Below are 10,963 nucleotides of genomic sequence, written 5' to 3'. Positions count from 1 at the left end.
ATATCATTTAAATTTAATTATATTATATAAAATGGATAAAATTGATTTTTTATTTATTTACCATAAAATTATCGTTAATAAACAATAGTCATTGTTTGATTTATATGCGCAAGCCAATTTAATTATATATGTAATATTACCGATTTTTCAATATTTCAATATATATTTATTATTTTATTATTTTATAATATTTAAAAAACATAAAATAAATAATAATATATAAATTATTATTTATATATAAAATGTTTATCCCGCGCATTATGCAGATCTTAGCCTAGTTTACATTATTAGAAAAAAAAAAAAAAAAACAAAATAACAAAAAACAAACAAGTGAAAAGGGCTGTCTTCAAGGATGCCTTCTGCGGAGGTGTACTTAGGCGCTAGCCGTGTTCCCTCCGGAGTGTCCGGATTACCTAGATTATCAAAAAAAAAAAAAAAAAAAAAAAAACAGTTTCAAAAATCATTACTCGTTTTTGAAAGGTAATAGTAATTTGAAGAAAAAATATACCCGTTAGGGACAGCTTGTTTTCAAATGTATTTAAACCAAACCAGAGGAGAGCCTCGCGTGTGTGTCTCTAAAGTCTCAACGTCTCTCTCTCACATAACACCAAGCGATTAGAGTAAACATATATCAAAGGTAAAAATCTCGATGAACCACCGATTGCTCTTTTACTAGGATCATAGGATCGTAGAGAACTAGGTTCGATGAGTTTATGGAAAGCTAGGAATGAAATTAGGGTTTAGTTCGAATCGGTTTATTTTTTTGGTTAGACCCAAAAAGATCAATTGATTCTAACCGTCTAGTTAACCAATTTGCAGAAGCGGAGATGGCGGAAGGGCGCGATAGACTCGAACGACAAATTGATTTTGCATCATTGTTTCTCAACAGACAGCGCGGAAGGATCTTCGTTGACGATGAAACTACATGGACTGTGCAAGCAAGAGGTGGTATTTGGCGGCGTGGAAGGCCTCGTCCTCGTACTCGTACTCGTCCTCGTGCTTCACCTTCAAGGAGGGCCCTCGCTGATATCACTGATGTGAATAGGGTTAGCCTAGCTTCACTGAATTTTAACAACCAATTTTGCTTAAGGCTTGCTTGTTTAGCCGTAATCTTTTGTGCAGGTGGGTACTGAGAGAAGGAGAGCAGTGGTTGGCCCAAGGCCCCTCCTTGATACTGCTGTTGTTAGGGTTAGACTCGCCTCACTTGCTTTTAACAACGACTTTTGCGTAAGGCTTGCCTGTTTAGCCATAGTCCATTCTGCAGGCGGGTACTGAGAGAAGGAGAGCAGTTGACCGTGTACCACTGGCTCAGCTCGAGCTCAGGTATTCTGTGGCCAGTGCTGTTGCATCCGCTGGAGTCAACCACCCCTCTTCCATCGCTTGGGTTCAGCAGAAGTTGCTCTCACTCAAAGAGGAATTATCTGATGGAGAGGAGGCCCTCACTCCAGAGCTCCTCAACTATATAGATCAAGTGGGGATTTATCTGACGGAAGAGCTTGAGAAGCTGAAAAGCACACCAAGTGCGCAGAGAGCTGAGAGGGAGAGGAGGATTCGAACATTGATGTCCATGAGGTGACCGTTTGGGAACTCTTCACACTCTGAAAAGTAGGGATCATAGGCGTAAAAAAAAGTTGACGATGATACAAAGAGGGACGAGTGGATATCATATCACGGAGAGTACATACTCCACGTTATTACCAATGTTTGTGTTTTAGGCTTGAGAGTTAAGATTACATTTGCTTACTTTCTTTTTTCACTATTTGTGAAATTTGAAGATTCTTTTGATACTAGTTGTTTTCTTTTGTACCTTTGGCATGGCCTGTGTAGTAGCGCTATTGATTAGAAAATTATTTGACAACCCATCAGTTTCACTTCCTCTAATCTCTTCTTCTTTGAACCGCTTCCTAATTCACATTCCAAAACCGAATTTGACCAAAGTAGTTTTAATTGTTGTTGTTTCCCAGCAACATTTTGCTCTTAGCCTACTCATTCTGTTCCACTATGCTTGTTTTTAGCTTCCAAGATTTTCTCAACGTGATTGGAATTGTTTCACAGACCGTGATCAAGTATAGCCTACAAAAAAAACAACACTAATTAATTATCCAACAGTGCCATACGTGAGGAAAAGGGAAGTGTCTTTGCTACTTTTCTAACGTCTTTGGTTCCAATTCACCTGAAACTATTCAAACCAACAAGATATACTACTGCATATTCAGAATACAAGAACAAAGACCATTTTCAAGCTTTTGTGTGCAAATTGTAAATGCATCACATCAAACAAACTGAAAAGTACAACATAGCAGAGTACCGCAAAGATACTTCAAACGAAAGAACTGAGATTGAAGGAGCCAATCATGTTTGCGAGAGGCGAGAGCAGAACTCATATCCAGCTCAAGCTGAAACCTTTGAAGTTTAAGCTGTTGCCTCAAAGCACTTGCTCTGTTGTTGCAGCAGGTTGCTGCGTCTGCTCACAGCCGTAAGCTGACGTGGCAAGGGATTCCCAGAAGCATCAGAGACGGTCACAGGAAGGTCCGTGATAGTCACGACGGTTTTGGAGAGAAGAGTAGATGATTCCAAATGATGTTTCATATAGGCTCTGTAATGATGATTTTAATTGGAACTGAAACGGATGATGTACATAGCAAAGTCTTGAGAGCTATGAGATCAAAATCTCCCCGTGATCAGGTTGAAAACATTATGTTTTGAAATATTACAAACTCCTTCAGTCTTGTAATTTTCCTGATTTGTTGGAAAAATAAAGATAGTTTTCCTTTTGGTTCTGTTCTTATATCAAAAATTGGTTTTTATCTTTATTGGATCATCATACAATATAACTCATAATACTGAAAGATGATTTTCGATAGGGGACATTTTTTAAAAATGCGAGGTTTACGTGGGACGCACGAAACGTTTTTAAAAATGGAAGATAATTTGCATTTAGGTCAAAGTGTGACGTTTCTATTTATAGTAACAAAGATGAATTTCTCTTCAGACTAGATACAAAGTGATTTCTACTCGAATTCTTATCGCCGGTCAGTTGATTATAGTTTAGGCCCGTTGGGGCCTACACTGATAAACGAAAATATTGAGCTTCTTATTCCCTAGAAAGGAAAGAATCGACGTGGCTTTGTTGGAGCCTGCCTTCAGCCTTTAGCATTATCGACTATAATTAATCAGCCCGACAAGGATCCAATAATGTTGGCTAGAGTGTACTACCGGATATAACAGCGTAAACGCACCGCACGGACTAGACAAAAATAAATCGCTAGCCTAATGAGTAAGTAAACATTCAAAGAGATGCTCGAGCTTTGTGTAGTGCACAACATGGACGATATAAATGTAAGACATAACCATGAATTAGACCCAAAGATATAACTTTAAACCAGATCCAGTTCCCTTGCTTGTCTAAAAAAGGAAGTTGTACAATAACCATTTCAATATGTCAAAAGTTTTTAATATGTTTCTGGTACTGTGTTTCACTCATTCGGTTTACAAGATTCATTGGATCAATAACAAAACGCAGCTCCAACTCTATCACGGGGGATGAGTCTTAGTTCAGATCCATGCTTCAGGAATACGTATCCTGCCATCAAACAAACAAACACACATTAGCTTTCCACTTAAGAGATTGACAATAAGTGAGCTTAGAATGAGCTACACAAACAAATAAAAGTAAAAAAGAAAGAGCACGAGTAAAAGCCAATTCAAGAACTCAAAAATGTCACCTGCGCCTGTTGGGGATTGATCCCGATCCCATCTGCAGACATGAATACAGATACATCAGCAATCTTGAGTATTGTTGACAAGAATAAATCACTGTTAGATCTTTAGGCAATAGAAAGCTTCAGTTTTTAAACTTTATAGACAGAGAAGTAGAGTTACATGCAATGATATATATATATATATGATCCCATATCTAAGAGAATTCTCCTGATTACACAAAACATATGAACATGAAACAGACAAAACTTGAAAAGGGAAATGGTGTTCATGAGCTTCTCGAATGTCCGGTTTGCACAAATCTCATGTATCCTCCAATTAATCAGGTGTGTGTGCGACTGTTCTACTCTTTCTCCGACACTCAACTTACTTTTGTGTAGTTAACGTTGACATCTAGGTTTGTTAATTTTCCCATAATGTCCCAATGGCCACACGTTATGTTCAAGCTGCAAACAACAAGTGCAGAACACGTGCGCCCTACATGCCGTTACGAGCTCGGCAACATAAGATGCTTGGCTCTCGAGAAGGTTGCGGAATCGTTGGAGGTTTCATGCCGGTACGAGCAGCACTGCAGGTTGAGTGTTCAGTGACCGGAGACATTCCATCCCTTGTTGAGCATCTCAAAGACGATCATAAAGTCGATATGCATAGTGGTTGCACTTTCAACCACCGTTAATGTCAAGTCTAATCCTCAAGAAGTTGAGAATGCTACATGGTTTTCTTTTTTTTTTAATTAAAAACTAGATATGAGTTGGTAACTTATTAATGGTTTGTGAACCAACATATTCATCCCAAAGATAAACCCAAGAAAAATTCAAAGATTAATAAGTATTAAAAAAAGTTTGGGACTCACCTACAGAAAGAGAAAAAAAAAAAATAGAAAAAGAAAATGGTAAATTGTGGAAGAGAATTTAAAAGAGGGAAACTGAGAATAATTTGTTTTGATTGGGGCAAAATAGATTATTCTCCCGAAATCCTGCGCAAAGAACAAACGTTTAGTTATTTCCTTTTTTTTTTATCAACAAAATAGTAAAATTGAGTTATTTCCTTATATTTGTTGAGTGTCGGTTAATGAGGCGGGTTATAAATAGAGGTGGTGCAACGAGGTGATTAAAGCTATTACTTGTTTCTTTCTTTTTTTCTTCCCGAAAAAGCAACGAACAAAACGTGAGAGAGAGAGAGAGAGAGAGAGAGAGCAATGAACACTTGTCGAATAGTTCTCCAACGCAGGTTCCTTCCCGTGAGCAACTCCAAGAAGGAAAAAGTAAGTTTCTTCAAATTAGGGTTTTGATCCTTCTTTTTCTGAATCGAGTTTGTTGTACTGACTTGTTTGTTTGTTTTTTTTTGTTTTGTTCTTAAAGTTTGACAGATTCATACCGAACAGAGCAGCCATGGATTTCGACTATGCTCACTTGGCTCTTATGGAAGAAAGAGAAGAAGAAGAAGAGGTCAGTTCATCCAGAAAAGCTTATAGAAAGCAATTGGCTGAGACTATGGGTCTTAACCGAACTCGAATCCTCGCATTCACCAACAAACCACCTTCTTCTACTTCTCTTCACCATCAGCATCAGCATCAGCATGAGCCTCCTCGACGCATTCCTCAGCGTCCCGAGAGAACTTTGGATGCTCCTGGCCTTGTGGATGACTTCTATCTCAACGTTCTCGACTGGAGCAGTGCTAATGTCCTAGCCGTTGCCTTGGCCAACTCTGTTTGTCTCTGGGATGCTTCCACTGGCTCCGTGACTACGCTTGTCACGTATGGTGAAGACCAAGGACCTGTCACAAGTCTAAACTGGGCGCATGATGGTATCAACCTTGGAGTTGGGCTCAACAATGGTCAAGTTCACATTTGGGACTGTGTAACCAAGACTCTACTGAGAACATTGCAAGGCTTCCACCACACACGAGTTGGGTCCTTGGCCTGGAACACTCATATATTGACAACCGGAGGAATGGACGGACGTATCTTCAACAACGATGTGCGGTTCATGTCATACCCTGTGTCTACTTACAAGGGTCACACTCAAGAGGTCTGTGGGCTCAAGTGGTCAGCATCTGGTCAGCAACTAGCTAGCGGCGGAAACGACCGTCTAGTACATATATGGGATCGTTCTACTAGTACGCAGTGGCTGCACAGGCTCAGGGGGCATACATCTGCAGTTAAGGCTCTCGCTTGGTGTCCTTTCCAAAGCGATTTGCTTGCATCTGGCGGTGGTGCAGAAGATAGGAAGATCAAGTTCTGGAACACTCGCACAGGGGCTTGCTTGAATTCGCTTGACACTGCTTCCCAAGTCTCTTCTCTCTTGTGGAGCAACAATCAAAGAGAGCTGCTTTGCTCACATGGGTCTCAGCTCACACTGTGGAAGTACCCGTCGATGGTGAAAATGGCTGAGCTCTCTGGTCATACGTCAAGAGTTCTATCTATGACCCAGAGTCCAGATGGTTGTACTGTAGTTTCAGCTGCAGGAGACGAGAATCTGTGCTTTTGGAATGTTTTTGGACTACCTCACACCACCGCCAAAAAAACTGTTCCAAAAGCAGCTCATGAGCCGTTTTCTCATGTCGCTCGTATTCGTTGAAAACTCAACTACCAGAGGTTCCTTCTCCAGCCACTGTATTGACTAGAAAAATGTCCTCAAACTAGTTTTGTAAAAGTATATGTTGAATAGAGAGCTTTTTATCTTTTATTTTACAAGTTACGAATTTACTATGTTTTGATACTTAAGAGATTTGTTCTCTCACTTCCAGTCTCATCATTATTTTAGTGATCGGGTAGGATCTTTTAATTTAACTCTTATCATCTAAATTTATTTTGGTAGGTTGACAATGAAAAGATAGAGTGCGAGGCTTCTGCATATCAGAAGAAACTTTTAATGAAGAGGGTTGAGGATTCGCTTGGAAACATGAAGGTGCTGTTTTGTGCTCTGCGTATTGTGTATTCAGTTGTTTCTTAGTTAGTTTTCTTTTTACAGTCGCGTGCAGTGCACAACTCAGTGATGGAGCTTCGGAATATATATCACAATCATCCATATCTCAGCCAACTTCATACAGACGAGGTAATAGAAATTTACATAAATGCAAACAACTTCTGGTTAGGGAACTAAGGAAAGTTTTGATGAAGGGTCAATAGCTTAATAAGACTGTGTGGGAAGCTTGAGATGTTGGACCGGCTCTTACCCATTATCTTCCTGAGCATTATGCTGCGCCAGTGTTGCCTTAAATGATATTATATCCCCAAGGATAATCATTGCTTGTAGAATATTACCTGTGCATATATATATATATATTGGCTTAATTTGGTTTCTCACTATGGTTACAGGGTCAAGGTCAAAAATTTCTGCACCTATCCCCGCTCGTCTGGTTTGTTGAGTCTTTTTTTGAACAGTCAATTGCACCTTTGCTTATTACTTAAAACTGGCAAAATTGCAACTGACAGAGGATGAGTTTGAAAAGATTTGTCAGACCGATTCTCCCAAAGGCAAGGAAGAAGGACTGAGCCAAATGCTGCATCAAATATTCTGCGTGCTGAAAAGAGTTTGGCAACTGGTAAAATTAGATAACTGCCTGGAAGCACTAGACAATCCGTGGAACCTCTACGGAAATCACAGCAGCCACTACAGAACCTGTAAAACGGGGACGTGGCAGGCCACAAGCAACAGGGGATGCGATGCTAGATCATCATCAGTTATTGGTTCTGGAAGGAAACAAACTACTGATGTTGCTCGTGTCATTTTACAGACGAGGTAATAGAAATTTACATAAATGCAAACAACTTCTGGTTAGGGAACTAAGGAAAGTTTTGATGAAGGGTCTGCGTAAATCACTCTCTCTCTCTCTGGTCAATAGCTGAGAGCATTATTGCCTCCGGTAATAAGAGTGTGTGGAAGCTTGAGATGTTGGACCGGCTCTACCCATTATCTTCTGAGCATTATGCTGCGCCAGTGTTGCCTTAAATGATATTATATCCCCAAGGATAATCATTGCTTGTAGAATATTACCTGTGCATATATATATATATATTGGCTTAATTTGGTTTCTCACTATGGTTACAGGGGTCAAGGTCAAAAATTTCTGCACCTATCCCCGCTCGTCTTGTTTGCAAGAGAGGTTTGTTGAGTCTTTTTTTGAACAGTTAATTGCACCTTTGCTTATTACTTAAAACTGGCAAAATTGCAACTGACAGAGGATGAGTTTGAAAAGATTTGTCAGACCGATTCTCCCAAAGGCCAAAGGCAAGGAAGGACTGAGCCAAATGCTACATCAAATATTCTGGGTGCTGAAAAGAGTTTGGCAACTGGTAAAATTAGATAACCTGCCTGGAAGCACTAGACAATCACAGCAGCCACTACAGAACCTGTAAAACGGGGACGTGGCAGGCCACAAGCAACAGGGGATGCGATGCTAGATCATCATCAGTTATTGGTTCCGATGTTGTCTTACTTCCCCAAAATTACATCGGTTTGGAAATAAAATGCGATGTTGTTGTCCAAGATCAACCCCATTTCAACCCGTCAGTTGCACAGTCGTCTGCCAGGAAAAAAGAAATGAAACATTAGGTATTGGTGGTTCTGGAAGGAAACAAACTACTGATGTTGCTCGTGTCATTTTCAGAGAAAAGCATAAAGTTGGGGAGCCTTCTGATACAACGGTAACAATTGAGCCAGATGGAAAATCTGAATATGCACATAGCCAAGACCAGCATGGCGCCGGTGTACATGGCTAAGAAGTTTAGTTACAGCTTGGAAGTTGGAGCTCACAGCTGTAAGCTGACGTGGCAAGGGATTCCCAGAAGCATCAGAGACGGTCACAGAAAAGTGCGTCATAGTCAGTACAGAAGAGAAGAGTAGATGATGATGATGATCCATGAGGCCAAAGCAAAATGGGGAATAAGAAGAGAATAAAGATATAATAAGCTCTCTAATGATGGTTTTGATTGGAACTGAAACGGATCATGTACATAGCAGCAGTCTTGAGAGCTATGAGATTAGGTTGAAAACATTATGTTTTGAAATATTACGAATTCTTACTCTTGTAATTTTCCTGATTTGTTTGAAAAATAAAAAGACAGTTTTCCTTCTGGTTCTCTTCTTTTATCAAAAATTGATTTTTATCTTATTGGATCATACAATATGTTGACTCATAATACTGAAAGATGATTTCGATAGGGACATTTTATCTTTGAATTTAACGTGGCTTAGTGACCTGAGGATTTTTCCTCGAAAAAAAAAGAACTAAGAGTAGATAAAAGCAAAAAAGACAAATCAATATAAGCCACAATCTCCCAGTCATCGTCCTGAATCCACCTGAACCAGAACCATCGCTGCATGCCAACTTGTTATCATGGTACGTACACACCGGCTTCTTCCTGTACACATACACAATAACAATCAAATTAAACATACAAAATCAAAAGAGAAATACAGAATCAAACACAAAGATTAGGTGGCCAAGATTGCTAGTTTGGGTGCAAAAGATTGCTTGGTTTGGTTACCTCTGCATTTGAAATTAGCAAAGGATTATAACATTTACTTTAGCCTAAAATGTATTATAGCTATAAATGTAAAACACAATATTAATAATGTTTTTTTTGTTTTAACATATATGAAGCACACAAGTAATGTTTTGGGGTTCAGACTTAAAATTATTGGTTTTCTTTTAAATGTTAAAATGTTATAGAAATTAATGTGTTTTGAGTTTTAAAATATGTATAAATATATGTCAAAAACAAATATAAACACCAAAAGAAAAAAGGATAAGACACAAACTTGGAGGAACAGAAAGAGATGACGTAATCAGTGCCGGAACAAGTGAAGATACTGGTCGGATCATCATAAGCATAGCTATAAGCAGTAGGACAAGCTTCCTTGAACATTTTCGAGTAATTTGTTGGTCGACACGTAACAGGATTCCCATAAACTCCTCTACAACAATACTCATCTCTATCGAACACATCACAAGCACTCCTACACGAAACCACTTTCCCCTTAGATTTCACGGCAAGCTCCGGCGGACACTTTGATCTCAGGTCAGCCACACAGCCGGCGACACTACAGTTTCCCTTTCCGTTCATCGGAGTCACGGACATCGGAAGATTAAACCCGTCGACGAGACTCACGTCGTAGAAATCCAATGCGGCTAACGTGAACTCGGCGAGTGAAGCTGGTGGTTTTCCGGAGGCTGAGCATTTTAGGGTCGAGCCGCATGAACCGGTTTCGCATGTTCCGGTTCCGGTTTTGTCGAATTGCAGCCGGTTCGTCCCCATATTCGACCTGACCAGCCTACTGGCGCGTTGAAGACTATGGATTGGCCCGGTTTGAGCTCGAATCCTCCGCCGTTGAAGTTTTCTCCGGGTGTTATCGCTGGCCAGATTGTTTGGTCACATGAGTTTACGATTGTGAATACTCGAGCTGACTCCGACCATTTTGTCCCTGTAGTTTAAATAATCACTAGAGACTAGAGTTCTAATCATTAACGGATATGAATCCATTGTTGAATGTGCCAATATAAAAATAAAAATTGATAAAATTCATTGGCAGAAAAAATCATAGAGAATGGGATTTCTCATGTAACAATTTTAACTAATTTAAGTTATATTTGTGATTTTTATATAATAAAAATATTACCTGAAAAAATAATATATATACATGATGAAAGCATGTGTATACAGATACATGGAGAGATACATCTTATATATTAAAACAGAAGTCATGACTTCTTTTCATGTGTGATTTTTAAATTTGGACCATTCCTAAAATATCATATTTTACATAAGTTCATTATTATATCTTTTAATATATTTATCTTTTTATTTGAAATACAAATGAATATATTTAAAATGTTCTAACAAAATCTTTTTAAAATCTTCTTAGAATCTTTCTTAAATTTACTTTCAAAAATTAGTTAGTTTTAATTTAAATTATCATAAAATATAATTAGAAATTAAAATTGAATATAGTTTTGGTTTTAAACGAAAATTTAAATAAAATAAAATTAATTAATTTCACAAATACATTTACTATATATTTTTAAAGATTTGTTAGAAATAAATAGTTAAATTTATTTTAATTTTTCAAATTTGTTTTCTAATAAAAGAAAAATCATGATTTTTGATGAGGATATTTTTATTTGGACCATCATTTAAATTTATATAAATGTATATACTAATGCTAATATACATAATATTTTTAACTACTTTAATCATAATATCTTTTATTTTAAAAAAAACAAATTAAATTCTAACAAA

General features: G+C 38.2%; 3 protein-coding genes and 1 pseudogene across 7 annotated transcripts; 3 read left to right on the top strand and 1 right to left on the bottom strand.

Moving 5' to 3' along the window:
* The first annotated feature begins 319 nt into the window (after positions 1-319).
* LOC125606623 (protein POLYCHOME-like) lies at positions 320-2,772 on the top strand. The gene is made up of 4 exons (XM_048775540.1): positions 320-637; positions 820-1,046; positions 1,123-1,188; positions 1,265-2,772. The coding sequence occupies exons 2-4, from the start codon at positions 828-830 to the stop codon at positions 1,574-1,576; spliced, it is 597 nt and encodes a 198-aa protein (XP_048631497.1). The 5' UTR covers positions 320-637; positions 820-827; the 3' UTR covers positions 1,577-2,772.
* Positions 2,773-4,835: 2,063 nt separating this feature from the next.
* Positions 4,836-7,571, top strand: LOC125606621 (cell division cycle 20.2, cofactor of APC complex-like). Of its 5 annotated transcripts, XR_007337914.1 has the most exons (5): positions 4,836-4,984; positions 5,082-6,316; positions 6,540-6,629; positions 6,693-6,776; positions 7,529-7,571. XR_007337914.1 is itself a non-coding variant. In XM_048775538.1 (3 exons), exons 1-2 carry the CDS (start codon positions 4,919-4,921, stop codon positions 6,297-6,299), a joined length of 1,284 nt encoding a protein of 427 aa, XP_048631495.1. In that variant the 5' UTR covers positions 4,836-4,918; the 3' UTR covers positions 6,300-6,316; positions 6,540-7,007. The 5 variants fall into 5 exon arrangements, 2 of the variants coding, with proteins under 2 accessions (XP_048631495.1, XP_048631496.1); XR_007337913.1 differs by having other exon boundaries at positions 6,540-6,776; positions 7,464-7,545; XR_007337912.1 differs by lacking the exon at positions 7,529-7,571 and having other exon boundaries at positions 6,693-7,007.
* On the top strand, positions 7,051-8,796 carry LOC125606624. The gene is made up of 3 exons (XM_048775541.1): positions 7,051-7,463; positions 7,773-7,827; positions 7,904-8,796. The coding sequence occupies exons 1-3, from the start codon at positions 7,222-7,224 to the stop codon at positions 8,078-8,080; spliced, it is 474 nt and encodes a 157-aa protein (XP_048631498.1). The 5' UTR covers positions 7,051-7,221; the 3' UTR covers positions 8,081-8,796.
* Positions 8,797-8,904: 108 nt separating this feature from the next.
* LOC125606625 lies at positions 8,905-10,155 on the bottom strand (annotated as a pseudogene).
* Positions 10,156-10,963: the final 808 nt, after the last annotated feature.

This window comes from Brassica napus, unplaced genomic scaffold, assembly GCF_020379485.1.
Source record: "Brassica napus cultivar Da-Ae unplaced genomic scaffold, Da-Ae ScsIHWf_910;HRSCAF=1289, whole genome shotgun sequence".
Lineage (NCBI taxonomy): Eukaryota > Viridiplantae > Streptophyta > Magnoliopsida > Brassicales > Brassicaceae > Brassica > Brassica napus.
The sequence above is the reverse complement of the archived record's forward strand: the minus strand, read 5'-3'. Positions and strand labels throughout refer to the sequence as shown.

Excerpts from the sequence above, each read along its gene's own strand:
- LOC125606623 (XM_048775540.1), top strand. The coding sequence starts at position 828 with ATGGCGGAAGGGCGCGATAGACTCGAACGACAAATTGATTTTGCATCA. Across the intron at positions 1,047-1,122 it reads ATATCACTGATGTGAATAGG|GTGGGTACTGAGAGAAGGAG; the intron begins GTTAGCCTAGCT and ends TCTTTTGTGCAG. Across the intron at positions 1,189-1,264 it reads TTGATACTGCTGTTGTTAGG|GCGGGTACTGAGAGAAGGAG; the intron begins GTTAGACTCGCC and ends TCCATTCTGCAG.
- LOC125606621 (XM_048775538.1), top strand. The coding sequence starts at position 4,919 with ATGAACACTTGTCGAATAGTTCTCCAACGCAGGTTCCTTCCCGTGAGC. Across the intron at positions 4,985-5,081 it reads GCAACTCCAAGAAGGAAAAA|TTTGACAGATTCATACCGAA; the intron begins GTAAGTTTCTTC and ends TTGTTCTTAAAG.
- LOC125606624 (XM_048775541.1), top strand. The coding sequence starts at position 7,222 with ATGCTGCATCAAATATTCTGCGTGCTGAAAAGAGTTTGGCAACTGGTA. Across the intron at positions 7,464-7,772 it reads CGTGTCATTTTACAGACGAG|GGGTCAAGGTCAAAAATTTC; the intron begins GTAATAGAAATT and ends CTATGGTTACAG. Across the intron at positions 7,828-7,903 it reads TCGTCTTGTTTGCAAGAGAG|AGGATGAGTTTGAAAAGATT; the intron begins GTTTGTTGAGTC and ends TGCAACTGACAG.